The sequence below is a fragment of the Arachis ipaensis genome, chromosome B7 (genome assembly GCF_059453495.1).
Source record: "Arachis ipaensis isolate K30076 ecotype BB chromosome B7, ASM5945349v1, whole genome shotgun sequence".
NCBI classification, from domain to species: Eukaryota; Viridiplantae; Streptophyta; class Magnoliopsida; order Fabales; family Fabaceae; genus Arachis; species Arachis ipaensis.
This window is the reverse complement of record NC_142442.1, coordinates 106,583,770-106,606,875: the sequence shown is the minus strand read 5'-3', so window position 1 is coordinate 106,606,875 and position 23,106 is coordinate 106,583,770. Positions and strand designations below refer to the sequence as shown.

Sequence of the window (23,106 nt, the reverse complement as noted above, 5' to 3'; positions counted from 1 at the left end):
TTGTTAATCCATCCAAATAAACAGAGGTCCTAACCTTAACAATGGCAGTTTAAGTTGCTCATGGCTCAGAGAGAGCTAGGGTTCTAAAATTGTGTAAAGTACGGAATGAGGAAGAGAAGAAAGAAGATCTTGAAGGGCTGAATCTTTTTCCCTTATCAAACCTAATTGATTTGGAAAATAAATAAAATAATAAATTCTAAAACCTGAAAGATTGTGTTTTATTTTAATAATAATGAAAAGAAAATAAAAAATCAAATTAATAAATAAAACCAAAACCAACGAGCCCTTCTTTGAATTCCAAATACGTGTTACTGGCATTAAACGCCAGGCTCGGCGTTTAGCGTCGCTCAGGCAAAGAAGATTTGAGGGATTTGCTGTCTTCCTGGTGCTAAATGCCAGGGTTGGCATTTAGCGCCACTAGCATGGGGTCTTATCACTGTTTACGAGGTGCCTAGTGCCAAATGCCAAGGCTAGTGCCATACGTAATTATGTAGTACATGCTAGACCTTTTCAGTGTCCTATTACTACACCTTTCTTCGATCCTGATATTCCCTCTGACTTTCCTCTTTCTTGGATACAACCTGAGGAGGACCCTGAGATCATAGATATCTCTTCTAGAGGTGATGAGCCAGATGAGGCATCAGCGAGCAGGTATCACCACCTGCCCAATGGTTGTCTGTGAGAGGCTTTTGGATCAGAGATGAGGAGACTTTTTAGGACGTCTAGTCTAACTCTGATACCTTAGAGTGTCTCCCTCACTTTTGCTAGCATTCTTAGAGGAAATAGGCATATCATAGAGTTAGGCTAGCCTAGTTTCCAGCTTAGGGGCTTTTGGATAGGCCAGGCCCTGGGACATCTTATGTATATATATGTATAAATTAAATGAGTCACTAACTAAGAGATGCTGTATTTTAGTCTAGTACTTGTTTAACTGAGCTACTCTTGTATCATGATGTGTATTATAATGTGATGTTTCATATACTGCTTCCTATTGTTCTATATATGTGTGTGTTTGTTATTCCTCATTACATTGAACGTATCTAACTTTTTTAACTACTATTGTTTTTTAAAAAAATATACACGTAAGCTCACAAGGTGTTAACAACGAACAGGCTTATAGTTATTAATTATTATTACATATGGGGAAAACAAGTTGGTAACGTTCAGCTTTTAGTATGATCATGACATGCTGGGAGTTAGGCCGTTACATTCAGTTCCAGAGCCTTCGAGTGTAATGCCCCCCAGGGGGCTCTGTTTCTCCTCCAGAGTCCTCCGCTCCTGTTCTAGACACTTTGCATGACCATTATCCTCAAAAAACTAGGGAAAACTATGGAAAAAAACCAAAAATTAATGAAAATCAAATTGAAAGAAAAATTAAAGGATACTCAGGGTTGGGTTGCCTCCCAACAAGCGCTTCTTTACCGTCTCTAGCTTGACAGTCAGTGCTGCTAAGTCAACGTGTGAGTGGACCTCTGGTGATCAATATCGCCTCCAAGATAGTGCTTTACCCTCTAGCCATTGACTGTGAACCTTCTATCTGAATTTTCTTCTTGAAGTTCCACTTGACCATAAGGGGACACTCTGTTTATCGCAAAAGGTCCTGACTACTGGAACTTCAGCTTTCCAGGAAAGAGCTTGAGCCGAGAATTGAATAATAGCACCTTTTGGCCTAGCTCAAACACTCTTGTGGCTATCTTTTTATCATGCCACTTCTTGGTAGTTTCCTTGTAGATCTTGGCATTCTCATAAGCAGAGTTTCTGAACTCATCAAGCTCATTCAGTTGGAGCAGCCTCCTCTCTCTTGCAGCTTTGGCATCAAAGTTCAGAAACTTTGTTGCCCAATATGCTCTATGCTCCAACTCCACTGGCAAGTGACAGGGTTTTTCATAAACCAAATGTTATGGGGATATTCCAATAGGAGTCTTGAAAGCAGTCTGGTATGTCCAAAGAGCATCATCAAGTTTCCTTGCCCAGTCCTTCCATGAAGTACTTACAGTCTTCTCCAAGATCTTCTTGATATCCCTGTTGGAGACTTCAACCTGTCTCCTTGTCTGAGGGTGATAGGGGGTTGCCACTTTACGATGGACTCCATATCTCTGCAGTAGCGAGTCCAACTATTTATTGCAGAAGTGGCCTCCACCATCACTAATCCGTGTCATTGGGACACCAAACCAGCTGAAAATATATTTCCACAAGAAGCTCAGCACGACTCTAGCATCATTGGTGGGCAAGGCCACTGATTCCACCCACTTGGACATATAATCCATAGCTACTAGTATGTAAGTATTTGAGTATGAGGGAGAAAAAGGTCCCATAAAGTCAATACCTAATGAGCGGATATTTTATACACTTTTTGGTATCATTTTCATATAGTTTTTATTATGTTTTCTTTAAGTTTTATTGTATTTTCATAGGTTTTAGTGCAAAATTTATATTTTTGGATTCCACTTTGAGTTTGTGTGTTTTTTTGATGATTTTAGGTATTTTCTGGCTGAAATAAGGAGTTTTGGCAAAGTTTGATTCACACAGAGAAAGGACTGCAGATGCTGTCAGATTCTAACCTCCATGCACTTGAAGGAGGATTTCTAGAGCTACAGAAGTCCAAATGGTGCGCTCTCAATGGCTATGGAAATGAAGACCCAAAACTGGCGTTCAACGCCAGCCACCAACCCTATTCCTAGCGTCCAAAGCCCAAAAGGGAGCAGCTGGCATCTAAGGCCCATTCAGGAGTCCAAAGCAGGTGTCCAATGCCCAAGATGCAGTACCAACTCGTGGCTTCACTCAAGCTCAACCCAAACACTCACCAAGTGGGCTTGGAAAGTGGATTTTCGCACTACAAGACTAGTTTATCTTATTTCTGTAATCCTTAGTTATTAGATTAGTATATATAGAACAAGGATCACCCTTGTTCAAGGACTTTATGCCATATTTTCGAATACATTACTATTTTCTGTAAGTTATGAGTTACTAACCTCCTAGGTTAAGGTTAAGAGCTCTGTTGATTCTTATGGATTAATAATATCATTATTCTATTTCAATCTAGGCTTGATTCCATTCTAAGATGTATCTTCGTTCTTCATTATAATGAATTGGGAGTGTAACTTGACCGTTAGTGCACGAATCCCCACACCTTCGTACAGCTGTACCAGAAGTGCACTGGGTCATCCAAGTAATACCTGAGCGAGTCAGGTTCGATCCCACGAGGATTGTGGTTTGAAGCAAGCTATGGTTATTTTCGTTCTTGCAGAAGGTTGTTGATTTGAAAGATGGAATTACAATGTTTAATTATAAGAATAGGAATAGAGTTGTAGGAAAAATGTCTGAAAGGGGTAAAACCAATTGGATTACGTAATAGGAATAGAGTTGAGAGTTGGAGTTGGTTTGTCTTTCTGAATTAACTCTGGTACTACTGCTCTCCTTGCTTGTGAGTGATTTCTTCAACGGCAGGATGTATATGATTGACACTGGTTTGAGCAGCTGCCAATACTCCTCCAGATCTGAACCCCAGATTTAGTGCAGATCCATTCTGATTGAACGGGAAGCTTCTTAGGATTCTAGCCTCTACCACAGAGACCCTAATCTCCCCGTAAATCGGCTGAACTGATGTCTCAAGAAGTCCCCCATCGAAGTCGTGGATTAGCAATCTGAGAGACGTGTATTCAAGTTGGTGGTTCATCATTGTCTGATGAAAGACACACTCCGAACCCATGTAGAATATGATAACCCTATGCCAGTTCAACGCATTCATATTGATGAAGAACGAATACTGAAAGTAATACTTTTTATTAATTCATAGGACTCAGCAGGGCTCCTCCCCTTAACCTAGGAGGTTTAGAAACTCATACTGAAAGTAAAATACAATGGTGAAAACGAAAATAGGGCTGAAGATGTCTGTGATACATGAATTAAATCCTTTAAATACTAAACTAATGACTAGTAAGGGTAAAATAATCTATTTAGTGCTAAAATCCACTTCTGAGGCCAATTTGGTGAGTGTTTGGGCTGAGCTTTAATGAGATCCAAGTTCTATGAGTCTCTTTGGGTGTGGAACGCCAGCTAGGGGGTCCTCTCTGAGCCTTTTGGGCGCTGGGCTCTCCTCTTTGGGCGCTGGACGCCTGGATGAGGGCAGGAAGCTGGCGTTGGACAACAGTTTTGGGCCTTCTAATCCGAAGCAAAGTATGGACTATTATATATTGCTGGAAAGATCTGGAAGTCAGATTTCCATATCCATTGAGAGCTCTCTATTTGGACTTCTGTAGCTCCAGAAAAGCTCTTCTGAATGCGGGCAGGTTATATCCAGACAGCATCTGCAGTGCTTTCTCTATCTCTGAATTAGACTTCTGCTCCAACTCCTCAATTTCACCCAGAAAATACCTAAAATTGTCCAAAAACTCAAAAACTCATAGTAAAATCCAAAAATATGAATTTAACACTAAAACCTATACAAACTCAATAAAAACTAAATAAAAACTACTAAAAATTATATGAAAGTGATGTCAAAAAGCGTATAAAATATCCACTCATCACAACACCAAACTTAAACCGTTGCTTGTCCCGAAGCAACTAAAAACACAGTAGGTTAAAAAGAAAATTAAGATACAATAAATCTCTAAGTTTTAAATGAAGCTTAGTTACAATTAGATGAGCAGGACTTGGTAGCTCTTTTCTTCTAAAAAGTTTTGCCATCTCACTATCCATTGAAACTTAGAATGGTTGGCATTTTTAGGAACTCAGAAACCAGATGATATTAGTGATTCTCTTAATTAAGCTTATTTTGATTCTTGAACACAGCTTTCAGAGTCTTGGCCGTGACCTTAAGCACCTTGTTTTCCAGTATTACCACTGGATACAATAATGCCACAGACACTTTACCTGGGTGAACCTTTTCAGATTGTGACTCAGCTTTGCTAGAGTCCCCAAATAGAGGTGTCCAGAGTTCTTAAGCACACTCTTTTTGCTTTGGACCATGACTTTAACCGCTCATTCTCAAGCTTTTCACTTGACACTTTCATGCCACAAGCACATGGTTAGGGACAGCTTGGTTTAGCCGCTGAGGCCAGGATTTTATTCCTTTGGACCCTCCTATCCATTAGTGCTCAAAGCCTTAGGTCCTTCTACCATTGCCTTTTAGTTTAAAGGGTTACTGGCTTCTTTAATCTGCCCTCCTTTTCCTGCATTTTTGGGCAGTAATGGATTTTTCTGCTTTTTTTTTCTTTTTGCCATTTTTTTCTTTCTTTTTTGCATGCATAATAATTTTTTTCTTTTGCTTTTTGCTGCTTTTTCTTGCTTCAAGAATCAATTTTCAAATATTTCAGATTATCAATAATATTTTTCCTTTTTTCTTATTCTTTCAAGAGCCAACATTCTAAAATTTCAACTTCAAACATGCACTGTTTATTTCATACATTCAGAAAACAAAAGCAAATGACACCACATCAACATAACTAAACTAATCTTATTTTAAACTTAAAATTGATGCATCTCTCAATTCTTTTCAATAAAAAAAATATTTAAGCAAGGTGAGAGATATATAAAATATTTTACAACTTTAAGACATCAATGCAAATGATCATGCAATTAGAACTAGAGAACAGATAAATAAATAGACAAAAAATAGAAAAATAACAGGAAAGGGTGTAAAGAGAACGAATCCACTTGAATGATGGTGGCTAGTGCTCCTCATTGAGGATCCAATGCAGTGCTTGATCTCTTCAATGTCACTCCTTTGTCTTTGTTGAGGCGACTGCACAGGCTATTGTCTATGCTTCATAGTTTGCTCCATCCTCTTCTTCCATACTTAGGAGCGGTAGAAATCAAAAAGCAAAGTTTTTGCAACACTAAACTTAAGAGTTTTGCTCGTCCTCGAGCAAAGTAGGGTAGAAGAAGGTGGGGGTAGGTGGAGTTCTAGTGCACGGAAATCGTGATTCACACTTTTCACAACTCTGCACAACTAACCAGCAAGTGCACTGGGTCATCTAAGTAATACCTTACGTGAGTAAGGGTTGATCGCACGGAGATTGTCGGCTTGAGGCAAGCTATGGTCATCTTGTAAATCTCAGTTAGGCGGATTCAATTGGTTATGAGGTTTTGATAATTAAAAGATAAATAAAACATAAAATAAAATAAAGTAACTTATGTAATTCACTTGTGGGAATTTCAGATAAGCATCTGGAGATGCTTTGTTGCTTCTGAACCTCTGCTTTCCTATTGCCTTCTTCAAACCATGCGTTACTTCCTTCCATGGCAAGCTGTAAGATCCTCTCAGTGAAAATGGTCCTCTACGATTTCTGCACGGCTAATCAACTGTCGGATTTTTTGTCTCGGATGAAAAATATCAGGTACAGCTACCGCACGGCTAATCATCTGTCGGTTCCCGCTAGCGTCGGAATAGAATCCATTGATCCTTTTGCACACTGTCACTTGTGCCCAACATTCGCAGGTTTGAAGCTCGTCACAGTCGTCCCTTCCCGGATCCTACTCGGAATACCACAGACAAGGTTTAGACATTCCAGATCCCAGAATTGCTGCCAATTGTTCTAGCCTATACCACCAAGATACTAATCTCACGGACTCGGTCCATGTATTAGGTATCCAAGAGAATATACTCCGGCTGTCGTCCAATGACTACGTTGAAAATCATGTAGACCGCTTTGTGGTTGTTAGGCATGTGATCTTGGCTAAGCGAGTAACGAAGATTGGGTGATTGTCATGGGTCACCCCTTCATTCTGACTTAACTGAATCAAGTACGAGAGTATATCTTGGAGAAGAAGTAGGCGTGAATTGAATAGAAAACAGTAGTAATTGCATTAATTCATGAAGAACAGCAGAGCTCCACACCTTAATCTATGGGGTGTAGAAACTCCACCGTTGAAAATACATAAGAGAAAATAGTCTAGGCATGGCTGTGTGGCCAGACTCAATTGTCTAAGGACTAAACATCCAGAGATGTAGATACAATAGTAAAAAGTGCTATTTATACTAAACTAGTAACTTAGGTTTACAAAAAATGAGTAACTAAGTGCAGATAGTGCAGAAATCCACTTCTGGGGGCCACTTGGTGTGTGCTTGGGCTGAGCATTGAAGCTTTCTCGTGCATAGGCTGTTTCTGGAGTCAAACGCCAGGTTTGGTGCCAGTTTGGGCGTTTAACTCCAATTCTGGTGCCAGTTTGGGCGTTTTACGCCAAGATATTTTAGGCTGGCTTTTAACGCCAGTTTAGGCCATCAAATCTCAGACAAAGTATGGACTATTATATATTTTTGGAAACCCCAAGATGTCTAATTTCCTACGAAATTTAGAGTGCACTAATCGGGCTTCTGTAGTTCCAGAAAATCCACTTCAACTGCAGGAGGGTCAGAGTCCAATAGCATCTGTAGTCCTTTTTCAGCCTTTGAATCAGATTTTTGCTCAGGTCCCTCAATTTCAGCCAGAAAATACCTGAAATCACAGAAAAACACACAAACTCATAGTAAAGTCCAAAAATTTGATTTTTGCATAAAAGCTAATAAAAATATAATAAAAAGTAACTAAAACATACTAAAAACTATGGAAAAATAATGTCAAAAGGGTATAAATTATCCACTCATCACAACACCAAACTTAAATTGTTGCTTGTCCCCAAGTAACTAAAAACAAAATAGGATAAAAAGAAGAGAAAATACAATAAATCTCAAAAATATCAATGAAGATTAGCTTCAATTAGATGGGCGGGACCTGTAGCCTTTTTGCTTCCGAACAGTTTTGGCATCTCACTTTATCCTTTGAAGTTCAGAATGATTGGCATCCATTGGAACTCAGAATTCAGATAGTGTTTTTGATTCTCGTAGTTCAGTATGTTGATTCTTGAACACAGCTACTTTATGAGTCTTGGCCGTGACCCTAAGCATTTTGTTTTCCAATATTACCACCGGATACATAAATGCCACAGACACATAACTGGGTGAACCTCTTCAGATTGTGACTAAGCTTTGCTAGAGTCCCCAGTTAGAGGTGCCCAGAGCTCTTAAGCACACTCTTTTTGCTTTGGACCATGACTTTAACCGCTCAGTCTCAAGCTTTTCACTTGACACCTTCACGCCACAAGCACATGGTTAGGGATAGCTTGATTTAGCCGCTTAGGCCAGGATTTTATTCCTGCAGGCCCTCCTATCCATTAATGCTCAAAGCCTTGGATCCTTTTTACCCTTGCCTTTTGGTTTAAAGGGTTATTGGCTTTTTCTACTTGCTTTTTCTCTTTTTTTTTTTTCGCCACTTTTTTTTTCAAGCTTTTCACTGCTTTTTCTTGCTTCAGGAATCAATTTTATGACTTTTTAAGATTATCAATAACATTTTTTCTTTTTTATTATTCTTTCAAGATGCAACAATTTTAACATTCATAAACAACAAATTCAAAAATATGCATTGTTGAAGCATTCATTCAGAAAACAAAAGGTATTGCCATCACATCAAAATAATTAAACTAATCTGAAGATAGAATTTGAAACCATGTACTTCTTGTTCTTTTGCAATTAAAAATATTTTTCATTTAAGAAAGGTGATGAATTCATAGGACATTCATAGCTTTAAGACATAGACACTAGATAATAATGATCATGTAATAAAGACACAAACATAGATAAAACATAAAGCATAGGGAACGAAAAATAGAAAATAAAGAACAAGGAAATTTAAAGAACGGGTCCACCTTAGTGATAGCAGCTAGTTCTTCCTCTTGAAGATCTTATGGAGTGCTTTAGCTCCTCTATGTCTCTTCCTTGCCTTTGTTGCTCCTCCCTCATGGTTCTTTGGTCTTCTCTAATTTCATGGAGGAGGATGGAATGCTCTTGGTGCTCCATCCTTAGTTGTCCCATGTTGGAACTCAATTCTCTTAGGGAGGTGTTGATTTTCTCCTAGTAGTTTTGTGGAGGAAAGTGCATCCCTTGAGGCATCTCAGGGATTTCATGATGAGGAACTTCCTCATACTCTTGTTGAGGTCCATGAGTGGGCTCTCTTGTTTGCTCCATCCTTTTCTTAGTGATGGGATTATCCTCTCCAATGAGGATGTCTTCCTCTATGACAACTCCGGCTGAATTGCATAGGTGACAAATGAGATGAGGGAAGGCTAACCTTGCCAAAGTGGAAGGCTTGTCCGCCACCTTGTAGAGTTCTAGAGAAATGATCTCATGAACTTCTACTTCCTCTCTATTCATGATACTATGGATCATGATAGCCTGTTCTATTGTAACTTCAGACCGGTTGCTAGTAGGAATGATAGAGCGTTGGATGAACTCCAACCATCCCCTAGCCACGGGCTTGAGTTTAAGCCTTCTTAGTTGAACCGGCTTGCCTCTTGAGTCTCTCTTCCATTGAGTGCCTTCCACACAAATGTCCCTAAGGATTTGGTCCAACCTTTGATCAAAGTTGACCCTTCTAGTGAAAGGGTGAGGATATCCTTGCATCATTGGCAAGTTGAATGCTAGCCTCACATTTTCCGGACTAAAATCCAAGTATTTCCCCCAAACCATTGTGAGCCAATTCTTTGGGTTCAGGTTCATACTTTGGTCATGGTTCTTAATGATCCATGCATTGGCGTAGAACTCTTGAACCATTAAGATCCCGACTTGTTGAATGGGGTTGGTGAGGATTTCCCAACCTCTTCTTTGAACATCATGTCGGATCTCCGGATATTCACTCTTTTTGAGCTTGAAAGGGACCTCGGGGATCACCTTTTTCTTGGCCACAACTTCATAGAAGTGGTCTTGATGGACCTTTAAGATGAATCTCTCCATCTCCCATGACTCGGAGGTGGAAGCAATTGTCTTCCCTTTCCTCTTTCTAGAGGTTTCTCTGGCCTTAGGTGTCATTAGTGGTTATGAAAAACAAAAAGCTTTAGCTTTTCCCACACCAAACTTAGAAGATTTGCTCGTCCTCGAGCAAAAGAAGAAAGAAAAGAGTAGAAGAAGAAAAAATGGAGGAGATGGAGGGTTGGTGTAGGTTTGGCCAAGGTAGGTTGTAGTGTGTATGTTGTGTGAAGATGAAGGTAGTGAGAAGGGGTATTTATAGGGTAAGAGAGGGGGTATTTGGCCATGTGTGGGTGGGTTTGGGAGGGAAATTGTTTGAATTTGAATGGTGAGGTAGGTGGGGTTTAATGATGGATGGATGTGAGTGGTGAAGAGAATATGGGGAAGAGGGTAGGATTTGATAGGTGAAAGGTATTTGGGGAAGAGTTAATGATGGAATTGGTCAAGGGTATTTAGGGAAGAGTGTTATGGAAAGGTGTAAAGAGGAGAGAAGAAGAAGTGGGGTAGGTAAGGATCCTGTGTGGTCTACAGATCCTGAGGTGTTAAGGAATTTGAGTCCCTGTACCATTCTGGCATTCAAATGCCCATTCTGTGCCAAATCTAGCATTTAACGCCAGCTCTGCTACCTTTCCAGGCGTTAAACGCCAGCTCTGCTACCTTTCTTGGTGTTAAACACCAGTCTGCTGCCCATTTCTGGCGTTAACGCCAGCCAGATGCCAGACAGCCCTTTCTGGTGTTAAACACCCAGAGTGCTACCCATTCTGGCGTTTAACGCCTAGAATACTACCAGGCTGGGTGTTAAATGCCAATTCTGCTATTCTTACAGGCGTTTAAACGCCGTTAAGCTTGTCCTCCAGGGTGTGCTATTTTTAATGCTATTTTTCATTCTATTTTTGATTTTTTATTGTTTTTGTGACTTTACATGATCATCAACCTAAAGAAAACATAAAATAACAATGGAAAATAATAAAATATAATTAAATAACATTGGGTTGCCTCCCAACAAGTGCTTCTTTAATATCAATAGCTTGACAGTGAAGCTCTTAGAGAGCTTCACAGAGACTCAGAGCTTAATGATGGCCTCCCAACACCAAACTTAGAAGTTGAGTGTGGGGGCTTTGTTTGACTCTATATTGATAGAAGCTTTTCATGCTTCCTCTCCATGGTTACAGAAGAAGATCCTTGAGCCTTAAATACAAGGTAGTCCTCATTCAATTGAAGGACTAGCTCTCCTCTGCCCACATCAATCACACGTCTTGCTGTGGCTAGAAAGGTTCTTCCAAGGATGATGGAATCATCTTCATCCTTCCCAGTGTCTAGGATTATGAAATTAGTAGGGATGTACAGGCCTTCAACCTTCACCAAGACATCCTCTACAAGTCCATAAGCCTGTTTCCTTGAATTGTCTGTCATCTCTAGTTAGATTCTTGCAACTTGCACCTCAAAGATCCCTAGTTTCTCCATTACAGAGAGGGGCATGAGGTTTATCCCTGACCCTAGGTCATATAGAGCCTTCTCAAAGGTCATGGTGCCTATGGTACAAGGTATTAAGAACTTTCTAGGATCCTATTTCTTCTGAGGTAATTTCAGTTGAACTAGATCATTTAGTTCATTGATGAGCAATGGGGGTTCATCCTCCCAAGTCTCATTACCAAATAACTTAGCATTTAGCTTTATGATTGCTCCTATATATTGAGCAACTTGCTCTTCAATAATATCTTCATCCTCTTCAGAGGAAGAATACTCATCAAAGCTCATGAATGGCAACAGTAAGTTCAGTGAAATCTCTATGGTCTCTATATGAGCCTCAGATTCCTTTGGTTCCTCATTAGGGAACTCCTTAGTGGCTAGTGGACGTCCATTGAGGTCTTCCTCATTGAAAATCACTGCCTTTTCTTTCTCTCCAGGTTTGGCCATGTTGGTTATAGTTATCGCCTTGCATTCTCTTTTTGGATTCTCTTCTATATTGCTTGGGAGAGTACTAGGAGGGAGTTCAGTAACTCTTTTACTCAGCTGATCCATTTGTGCCTCCAAATTTCTAATGGAGGACCTTGTTTCAATCATGAAACTGTGAGTGGTTTTAGATAGATCAGAGACTATAGTTGCTAAGTCAGAGTAGCTCTGCTTAGAATTCTCTGTCTGTTGCTGAGAAGATGATGGAAAAGCTTTGTTATTGCCAAAACTATTTCTCCCATCATTATTGTTATTGAAGCCTTGATTAGGCTTCTGCTGATCCTTCCATGAGAGATTAGGATGATTCCTCCATGAAGGATTATAGGTGTTTCCGTAGGATTCTCCCATGTAATTCACCTCTTCCATTCTAGGATTCTCAGGATCATAAGCTTCTCCTTCAGGGGAGGCTTCTTTAGTACTGCCTGATGCAACTTGCATTTCAGTCAGACTTTGAGAAATCATATTGACTTGCTGGGTTAATATTTTATTCTGAGCCAATATTGTATTCAGAGTATCAATCTCAAGAACTCCTTTCTTCTGAGTTATCCCATTATTCACAGGATTCCTTTCAGAAGTGTACATGAACTGGTTATTTGCAACCATTTCAATGAGTTCCTGGGCTTCTGCAGTCGTCTTCTTCAGATGAAGAGATCCACCAGCAGAGTGATCCAATGACATCTTGGACAATTCAGACAGACCATCATAGAATACACATATGATGCTCCATTCTGAAAACATGTCAGAAGGACACCTTCTGATCAATTGCTTGTATCTTTCCCAAGCATCATAGAGGGATTCACCTTCCTTCTGTCTGAAGGTTTGGACTTCCACTCTAAGCTTTCTCAATTTTTGAGGTGGAAAGAATTTGGCCAAGAAAGCATTGACCAACTTTTCCCAAGAGTTCAGGCTATCTTTAGGTTGTGAGTCCAACCATGTCCTAGCTCTGTCTCTTACAGCAAAGGGGAAAAGCATAAGTCTGTAGACCTTAGGATTAACCCCATTGGTCTTAACAGTGTCACATATTTGTAAGAATTCAGCTAAGAACTGATGAGAATCTTCCAATGGAAGTCCATGAAACTTGCAGTTCTGCTGCATCAGAGAAACTAATTGAGGCTTAAGCTCAAAGCTGTTTGTTCCAATTACAGGAATTGAGATGCTTCTTCCACAGAAGTCAGAAGAGGGTGCAATAAGGTCACCAAGAATCTTCCTTGCATCTCCACCATTGTTATTGGGTTCGGCCATCTCTTCTTCTTTTTTGAAAAATTATGTCAGGTTCTCTCCAGAGTGTTGTGCTTTAGCTTCTCTTAGCTTCCTCTTTAGAGTCCTTTCAGGTTCTAGATCAGCTTCAACAAGAATGTTCTTATCCTTGCTCCTGCTCATATGAAAAAGAAGAGAACAGAAAAGAATAGGAATCCTCTATGTCACATTATAGAGATTCCTTTATGTGAGTAAAAGAATAGAAGAGTAGAATGAAGAAGAGAGAAGATGAATAATTCGAACACAGAGAGGGAGAGAGGGTTCGAATTATAAGAAGAAGAGAAGTGTTAGTAAATAAATAAATAAATAGAAAGAGATGAGAGAGAGAGAGAGAGTTCGAATTTTAAATTAAAATAAAAGAAAAATATTTTTGTTTTTATTTTAACTATTGGTTAGTATTCGAAAATTAAGGGAAGAAATAAAATAAAATTTGAAAAAGATAAGAAATAGTAATTAATTTATTTAGTTTTCAAATTTGAGAGAAAAGATATGATTGAAATAGTAAACTTTTAAAATCAAACAAAAAGTCAAGTAGTTAATTGAAAAAGATTTTAAAATCAATTTTGAAAAGATAAGAAGTTAGAAAATATTTTGAATTTAAGTTTGAAAAATATATGATTGAAATTTATTTTGAAAAAGATTTGAAAAGGAAATTAAAAAGATTTGATTTTTGAATAAGTTTTGAAAAGATAGGATTTTTAAATTGAAAATTTTGACTTGACTAATAAGAAACAATTAAATTTTAAAATTTTATGACTAAATCAATTCAAATTTTTGAAAGCTATGAGAAGAATAAGGGAAAGATATATTTTTTATTTTTGAATTTTTATGAGGAGAGAGAAAAACTACAAAATGAAACATGACATAAAAATTATGAATCAAAACAAGAAAGATATGCAAGAACACTTTGAATGTCAAGATGAACACCAACAACACTTTGAAGATCATGATGAACATCAAGAACATATTTTTGAAATTTTTTAAGAAAAGAAAAACATGCAAGACACCAAACTTAAAAATTTTTATTCATTAGACACTAATAATTCAAGAATGTATATGAAAAACAAGAAAAGACACCAAACAAGAAAATTTAAAGATCAAACAAAGAGAATCATCAAGAACAACTTGAAGATCAATGAAGAACACCGTGCATGAATTTTCGAAAATAAGAAAAATACAATTGACACCAAACTTAAAATTTGACACTAGACTCAAACAAGAAACACAAAATTTTTGGTTTTTATGATTTTATGAAATTTTTTTGTAATTTTTCGAAAATTAATTGGAGAAGAAGAAAATAAATAAATTCAAAATTTTTAATAGTAATTTGATGAGCGGATAATTTATACACTTTTTGGCATTGTTTTTACATAGTTTTCAGTATGATTTAGTTAGTTTTTAGTATATTTTTATTATTTTTTAAATAAAAATCACATTTCTGGACTTCACTATGAGTTTGTGTATTTTTCTGTGATTTCAGGTATTTTCTGGCTAAAATTGAGGGACTTGAGCAAAAATCAGATTTAGAGGTTGAAGAAGGACTGCAGATGCTGGTGGATTCTGACTTCCCTGCACTCAAAGTGGATTTACTGGAGCTACAGAACTCCAAATGGCACGCTCTCAATTGCGTTGGAAAGTAGACATCTAGGGCTTTCTAGAAATATAATATTCCATACTTTGATTAAGGATAGATGACGTAAACTAGTGTTGAATGCCAGTTCCATGCTGCATTCTGGAGTCAAACGCCAGAAACAAGTTGCAAAGTGGAATTAAACGCCAGAAACAGGTTACAAACTGGCGTTCAACTCCAAGAAAGACCTCTACACGTGTAAATATCAATGCTCAGCTCAAGCACACACCAAGTGGGCCCTAGAAGTGGATTTCTGCATTATTTACTCATTTCTGTAAACCCTAGTAACTAGTTTAGTATAAATAGGACTTTTTACTATCTTTGTAAGGGGAACTTTTGATTAGCTTTTATGCTATCTTAGACTTTCATGGGGGCTGGCCATTCGGCCATTCCTGGACCATTATCACTTATGTATTTTCAAACGGTAGAGTTTCTACACACCATAGATTAAGGTGTGGAGCTCTGCTGTTCCTCATGAATTAATACAAAGTACTACTGTTTTTCTATTCAATTCAAGCTTATTCCTATTCTAAGATATCCATTCGCACCCAAGAACATGATGAATGTGATGATTATGTGATGCTCATCATCATTCTCACTTATGAACGCGTGCCTGACAAACACTTCCGTTCTACATACAAACAAGCTAAAATGAATATCTCTTAGATATTTAATACAGAGGACCGAGTCCGAGATATTAGAATCTTCGTGCTATAAGTTAGAACCCATGGATGGCCATTCTTGAGATCCAGAAAGTCTAAACCTTGTCTGTGGTATTCCGAGTAGGATCTGGGAAGGGATGGCTGTGACTAGCTTCAAACTCGCGAGTGCTGGGCGTAGTGACAGACGCAAAAGGATAGTAAATCCTATTCCAGTATGATCGAGAACCGACAGATGATTAGCCATGCAGTGATAGCGTATTGGACCATTTTCACAGAGAGGATGGGATGTAGCCATTGACAATGGTGATGCCCTACATAAAGCTTGCCATGGAAAGGAGTAGGAATGATTGGATGAAGACAGCAGGAAAGCAGAGGTTCAGAGGAACGAAAGCATCTCTATACGCTTATCTGAAATTCTCACTAATGAATTACATAAGTATCTCTATCCTAGTTTATGTTTTATTTATCTTTTAATTATTAAAACTCTATATCCATTTGAATCCGCCTGACTGAGATTTACAAGGTGACCATAGCTTGCTTCAAGCTGACAATCTCCGTGGGATCGACCCTTACTCACGTAAGATTTATTACTTGGACGACCCAGTGCACTTGCTGGTCAGTTGTGCGAAGTTGTGACAAAGAATTAAGATTATGAACGTGCGTATAAAGTTTTCAACGCCGTTACCAAGGAATGGAACCGTCACGATTTCTGCGCACCAGAATTCCAGGAATCATGCAATGTTAGTCTAAAGCTTCAGTCTAAAAAGATTAGACATGGCTAGCCAAGCTTCAGCAGGACATTACATACAACAGCCAAATTGATGGGAATCAACTAGCTCCTGTGATGATAAAAGCCTCATCTGAAACTCTAGAATTCATTCTTAAAAATTCAGAAGAACATAGAATAATTTATTTTTTTATTTTTATTTTTGAAATTTTTTTGAAAATTAAAATAAAAATAAAATGCTTAAACATAAAATAAAATTACCTAATCTTTGCAACAAGATGAACCGTCAGTTTATCCAAACTCGAACAATCCCCGGCAACAGCGCCAAAAACTTGGTGCACGAAATTGTGATTTCAATGGCGCCAACAACTTGGTACGCACAATTGTAATCTCAACTCTTTTTCACAACTTCGCACAACTAACCAGCAAGTGCACTGGGTCGTCCAAGTAATAAACCTTACGTGAGTAAGGGTCAATCCCACGGAGATTGTCGGCTTGAGGCAAGCTATGGTCATCCTTGTAAATCTCAGTCAGGCAGATTCAAATGGTTATGAAGTTTTGATAATTAAAATATAAATAAAATATAAAATAAGAATAAGTTACTTATGTAATTCATTGGTAGGAATTTCAGATAAGCGTTTGGAGATGCTTTATTGCTTCTGAATATCTGCTTTCCTACTGCCTTCTTCTCCAAACATGCATGGCTTCCTTCCATGGCAAGTTGTATGATCCTCTCGGATGAAAACAAATCCATATGCGCTGTCACCGCACGGCTAATCATCTGTCGGTTCCCGCTAGTATCAGAATAAGACCATTGTCTTTTTGCACACTGTCACTTGTGCTCCACATTCGCAGGTTTGAAGCTCGTCACAGTCATCCCTTCCCAGATCCTACTCGAAATACCACAGACAAGATTTAGACTTTCCAGATCCTGGATCCTACTCGGAATACCACAGACAAGGTTTAGACTTTTCGGATCCCATGAATGGCTGCCAATAATTCTAGCCTATACCATGAAGGTTCTAATCTTAGATTATAAACCCAAGAGAATATACTCCAACTGTCATCCAATGACTATGTTGAACATCATGTAGATCGCTTTGTGGTTGTCAAGCACGCGACCTTGGCTTAGCGAGTAACAAAGATTGGGTGATTGTCACGGGTCACCCCTTCATTCTGACTTAACTGATTTAAGTACGAGAGTATATCTTGGAGAAGAAGTAGGTGTGAATTGAATAGAAAAAAAATAGTACTTGTATTAATTCATGAAGAATAGCAGAGCTCCACACCTTAATCTATGAGTGTAAAAACTCCACTATTGAAAATACATAAGTGAAAAAGGTCTAGGCATGGCCGTGAGGCTAGCCTCCAAATGTGTACAATAGTCTATGATAGCATAAAACTGATCAAAGATCAAAGTGATCAAAGATGTAAAATAAACCTCTAAACGTAGTTTTTATACTAAACTAGTAACTAGGGTTTACAGAAAATGAGTAACTAAGTGCAGATAGTGCAGAAATCCACTTTCGGGGCCCACTTGGTGTGTGCTTAGGCTGAGCATTGAAGCTTTTTCGTGCTTAGGCTTTTTCTAGAGTTAAACACCAGCTTTGGTGCCAGTTTGGGCGTTTAACTCCAATTCTGGTGCCAGTTTGGGCGTTTTACGCCAAGATGTTTTAGGCTGATTTTGAACGCCATTTTGGGCCATCAAACCTCGGGCAAAGTATGGACTATTATATATTTCTGGAAAGCCCTGGATGTCTACTTTTCAACGAAATTGAGAACGCTCCAATTGGGCTTCTTTAGCTCCAGAAAAGCTACTTCGAGTGCAAGGAGGTCAGAATCCAACAACATATGCAGTCCTTTTTCAGCCTCTAAATCAGATTTTTGCTCAGGTCCCTCATTTTCAGCCAGAAAATTCCTGAAATCACAGAAAAATACACAAACTCATAGTAAAGTCCAGAAATATGATTTTTGAATAAAAACTAATAAAAATATAATAAAAAGTAATTAAAACATGCTAAAAACTATGTAAAAACAATGCAAAAAAGGGTATAAATTATCCTCTCATTACTATTGCTTCAACCCATTTAGACACATAATCTAATGCCACAAGGATGTAGGTGTTTGAGTATGAAGGAGGGAATGGTCCCATGAAATCTATGCCCCATACGTCAAACAACTCAATCTCTAGAATTCCTCGATGAGGCATGCTGTGACCATGAGGAAGATTGCCAGCCCTCTGGCAACTATCACAGTTACGAACAAACTCTCTAGAATCTTTGAAGAGAGTAGGCCAGTAAAAGCCACTTTGGAGTACCTTAGTGGCTGTCCGCTCACCTCCAAAGTGTCCTACATAGTCAGAGTCATGGCAATGCCATAGAATTCCCTGTGCCTCTTCTTCAGACACACAGCGTCGGATTATTCCATCCAAGCATCTCTTAAAGAGGTATGGCTCATCCCATAGGTAATATTTTACATCATACATGAGTTTCTGGGCTTGCTGCCTGGTAAATGGGATAAATGATCCCAGCCTCCCAGAGTTTAGTGACTTCCTTCTATACTACTTTCTTCATAGTTGGATTCAAACGCCTCTGTGGTTGTACCACTGGTTTGGCATTATCCTCCAACAAGATTTTATGCATGCATCAGGCTGGGAAAATGCCCTTAAAGTCACTTATAGTCCGTCCAAGGGCGGTCCTATGTGTTTTAAGCACTTGGATTAGTGCTTCTTCTTCCTGTGGCTTTAGTGTAGAGCTTATGATCACAGGAAAAGTATCTCCATCTCCCATAAATGCATATTTTAGGGAGGATGGTAGTGGCTTAAGCTCAAGCTTTGGAGGCTTCTCCTTTTTCTCAAAGGTTTTCAGAGGTTCCTGTGAATTAGGTTGGCTATCATCAAGGATATCATCTAGCCCTTCCTTGAGGCTTTCGGCCATGTTGACCTCTTCCACTAGGGAATCAATAAGGTCAATGTTCATGCATTCCTCAGGAATGTCTGGATGCCACATAGCCTTGACAGCATTCAGTACGAACTTTTCCTCATTGACTCTCAGGGTTACTTCCCCTTTTTCAACATCAATAAGGGTTCGTCCTGTAATTAGGAAGGGTCTTCCTAGGATAAGGGATGCACTCTTGTGCCCCTCCATGTCCAACACAACAATATCAGTGGGGAAGGAAAAGGGTCCAACCCTAACAATCATGTCTTCAATTACTCTTAATGGTATTTTAATAGACCCATCAGCAAGTTGAAGGCATATGCGGGTTGATTTGACTTCAGCAGTCAAACAAAGCTTCTTTATTAAAGAAGTATGTATGAGGTTGATGCTTGCCCCAAGGTCACATAGAGCTGTCCTTGTACAAGCATCACCTAGAGTGCATGGTATCATAAAGCTTCTAGGATCCTTAAGCTTCTCTGGCAAGCTATTTTGAATGACTGCACTGCATTCCTTAATGAGAAGGACTGTTTGTGTCTCTCTCTAATCCTTCTTATGACTTAGAATGTCCTTCATGAACTTTTCATAAGAAGGTATTTATTCAAGAGCTTCTGCAAAAGGGATCTTTATCTCTAATGTCTTGAGATACTGTGCAAAGCGGGCAAACTATTTATCCCTTTCCTCTTAACAGAGCTTCTGAGGAAATGACATCTTAGCCTTGTATTCATCAAACTTGGTTGATGAAGGCCAAATTCCATGTGAGTTGGAAGGGGGGTTACTAGCTTGCTTACGAGGATTCACTACAAGAAAATAAGGTTTCTGCCACGCTTTAAAAGTGTGCCGATAGCTTTTCGCCACGCTTTTTGAGCTTTTGGTATGCTTTTGAAAGGGTCACATATGCCAGCGTGCCGGTTGCTCTATCGCCACGCTTTTGTGGATCTATCGGCACACTTTTTTGTTGGCATGCTTTCATCTCTTACCACGCTTAAAAAGCGTGGCCATAGGTCTTAACCTATAGGTACGCTTAAAAAGCGTACCGAAAGGTGCACATATCGCCACGCTTTTAAAACGTCCCAGAATGTTTATTTTGGGTACTCTTTAAAAACGTGCCGATAGGGAAAGATATGGCTACACTTTTTTGAAGCGTGGCGATACCCAGTTATACAGCTACACTTTAAAAGCGTGACAATAGCCTTATAAAATTTAAAAAAAAATTCTTTTTCTTATTTTTACCTGCAAAATATAAATTTTCAATCCTATTTTTATTACCAAACCTATAAATATAGTATGCAATTTTTAGTACAACATAAATCAAACAATAATTAGTGATATAATTTTTGCGATAATTGTTTTATACATTAAAAAACTAACACTCAAATACAAAATAAATCTCGAGTTCAAATTCTATAACTAAAAATTGAAAAAAAAAAAATAGAAACAATACAACTTAAATTATATTTCCTTTGTTGTTCCTCCTTCCTCTCGCCCTCTTAAACATCCTTTCCTTAGATCATACATAATTGTTTCTGGAAGATTTGTGAACTTTTTTACCTACAAAAGATAATTCCTTGAGCTAATCGTTAGTGGTACTACACTAAATTGAAAATTGTAATGTAATATTCTAGAGCAACAGTCACAAGAATGGTAAAATCAGGAATAGTTTAGTTGTTTACTTGTTGCAAGCTGGAGGTGCCATATCCACTGTAAGAAGATGACATGAATTGAACCAGTGACCAATTTTCACGGTCCAAGGCATTTGCGAGAAGTTCCAAGTAGTTGGAGGAAGGAATAAGGAAGAACTCATTATGACAATAAAGCATTAAATAAACTATCAACTGAAAAAATTCACCTGGCATCCTTTGGTAACAGCTATTACAGGACTCTGGTTTCCATTAACTACATTCTGCATGAAGTTTAACGAGGTACGATGCCAAAGCCTGAAATATGGAAAAATAACTAAGGAATTCTAGCAACTAAAAGTGAACATATACAAGTAAGATAGATACATAAACTTGATTGCCTTGACTAATAAGCCAACTTATGTCCAAGGAAACAAAAAAGAAAAATTAAGAAAATAAGCCAATTTTTTAAATATAAGCTCAGTCTCATTATAATTAGCAGCAAAGTTTTCAACTTTTGCCAGAATCCTGCAAAACCATTTAATTATACTGCATAAATATAAGCTCAGTCTCATTAATTATGAGTAAATTTTCCAACACAAGCTCCTGAGCTAATGAGCATTCACTTAAACAAGGAGAGAACAGAGATATAGTTCTTTGTTCATCTCTTAATGCATGCATATATACATTCATTTTCTACTTGAAACCAATTCTTGAACAAGAAAGATGATCATTCCCATTCAATAAAGTGGATTTACTTGCCAAGCATACTAGAGAGCAATTTAACATCGGAAAAAAGGGATTAACCAGTATACTTAAAATAATAAATGTATTAAAAGCAGTTCATAAACTAATGTGACCAAAAGGATATATATCAAGTTTGAAAAAAAGTGTTAAGACATACTTGGCAAAGTCCTCTGGCTTCTTGCTGGGACCAAAAGGATCATAACCATAGCTGCATCAACAAATATAAAAAAAATTTAAGCAAAACAAGCCAAAGTTTCACAATGTTTGTGATTCAAAGGAGACTAGCTAGAGAAGAATCCACATACTCTCCGGGCACTTCTCCAGTCAAGTATGGTGGGATCTTGGATCGGTCCAAGAGACCCTCTGGCAAGAAGATCCTTCTGTCAGGACCTGTCACCAAATGGAAGCAATGATCAGAAACTAGTTTCCTACCTTAAATTGTACAACTAGAGTATATAAAAAAAACTTTGTTAGCTCATTACAAGAACTTAATTATGATTAATTAGGAGATTATAAGCTATAGCAATAAGTTACCATCCTCTTACTGCTAAGTCAAACTTTGTTAGTTCCTTCTCTTCCTTTCTCTGATACCATATTTCAAAAAATTACATTGTCAAAAGAACACAACCATGTCTATACTCTATGGACTTGTTAGCTACTTTGGTTCTCTCAGTTTATTTGCATATTCTATACTGAATTTTCGCTAAAAGAATACTAGTAATTTAATAAAAACTAGTTCATGTAGAAGTTTTTCTAGTAACTAGATTAGATATGGTAAAGAACAAAAGAAAGAAAGGATGTGAAGATAAGAGCAACCACTTACCATACCACTTAGCGAGTTCATCATTGGCAGGAGTGATAGCAACAACAGCTTTCTTTGAAGGAGGAGGTGGTGCTGCCTTCTTCTTACCAAAGAGAGCCATAGTCTCTAAGGTGGCAGGGCTAGAAGCTGATGGTGCTGACCTTGCTGCACCACTCAACTTGATGGGGTTTTCAAGCATCTCTGACACCCCAATTGAAGCCATGTTCTAACCTCAATATCTTCTGGACCTCTTTTGGCAGATGTGTGATCTGAGTCTCATCAAGATCAAGCTTCTCAAGTTTCTCTAAATTTCCAATTTCAGGTGGTAATTTCATGAAGCATTCACATAAGCAACAATATTATTATAGTACATAAACAATAATTGTGAAAATCCACATTTGATAGGCATTACTTAGCTTCACAATTTTTTCATGAATTTTGACATTTGCTGAAACTGGTCAAAACAATAGCATCGTCACAGACACGTTGAAAAACACACATACACATTCAACAATTACAAGAAAGTGCTTCATTGCTTAGTTCAGATAGGGTTTTCAATGCACTAAAATAAAAAATAAAAATCCAAGCTTATTAAAATTGAAAAAACAGATTAGAAAAATAAGTAGGAGGAGGTGATTACCAGAAGCCATGTTGAAGGGTACGGATCCAAGTTAGGGTTTTGATGGTTGGAATTGGTGAGTCAGTGGAACTCTGAGATAAATTAAGAACTACAAATAATTACATGCAAGGCAGTGAGGCACTTATTACATTGTGTTTAATGAAGATGGATTAGTGAACCTAAATGACAAGCAAAACAGAAGCAAATTAAGGCTGTTAATTAGTTCATTCTTTCACAAAGTAACAAGGTTTAATCATACACAAGCAAATTAATAATATATTTGGACAAAATTGATCACAAAGATTAATGAGCTCCAGCTAAATTTAATCAAGCTTAATCACACACTGGATTTTCACCTTATAAAGAAGGAAAACCAGCA

The 23,106-nt window shown here is 38.1% G+C and overlaps 1 protein-coding gene across 1 annotated transcript; it reads right to left on the bottom strand.

Annotated features, from left to right (window-relative positions):
- Positions 1–1,604: 1,604 nt before the first annotated feature.
- LOC110264263 (uncharacterized) lies at positions 1,605–22,331 on the bottom strand. The gene is made up of 6 exons (XM_021105991.2): positions 22,130–22,331; positions 21,612–21,696; positions 21,464–21,514; positions 21,008–21,087; positions 20,312–20,368; positions 1,605–1,864 (listed from the first exon to the last, which is right to left on the bottom strand). The coding sequence occupies exons 1-6, from the start codon at positions 22,329–22,331 to the stop codon at positions 1,605–1,607; spliced, it is 735 nt and encodes a 244-aa protein (XP_020961650.2).
- Positions 22,332–23,106: the final 775 nt, after the last annotated feature.

Excerpts from the sequence above, each read along its gene's own strand:
- LOC110264263 (XM_021105991.2), bottom strand. The coding sequence starts at position 22,331 with ATGGCTTCAATTGGGGTGTCAGAGATGCTTGAAAACCCCATCAAGTTG. Across the intron at positions 21,515-21,611 it reads ACTGGAGAAGTGCCCGGAGA|CTATGGTTATGATCCTTTTG; the intron begins GTATGTGGATTC and ends TTGTTGATGCAG. Across the intron at positions 1,865-20,311 it reads GATTTATTTTGTATTTGAGT|TGGAGTTGGAGCATAGAGCA; the intron begins GTTAGTTTTTTA and ends GTCACTTGCCAG.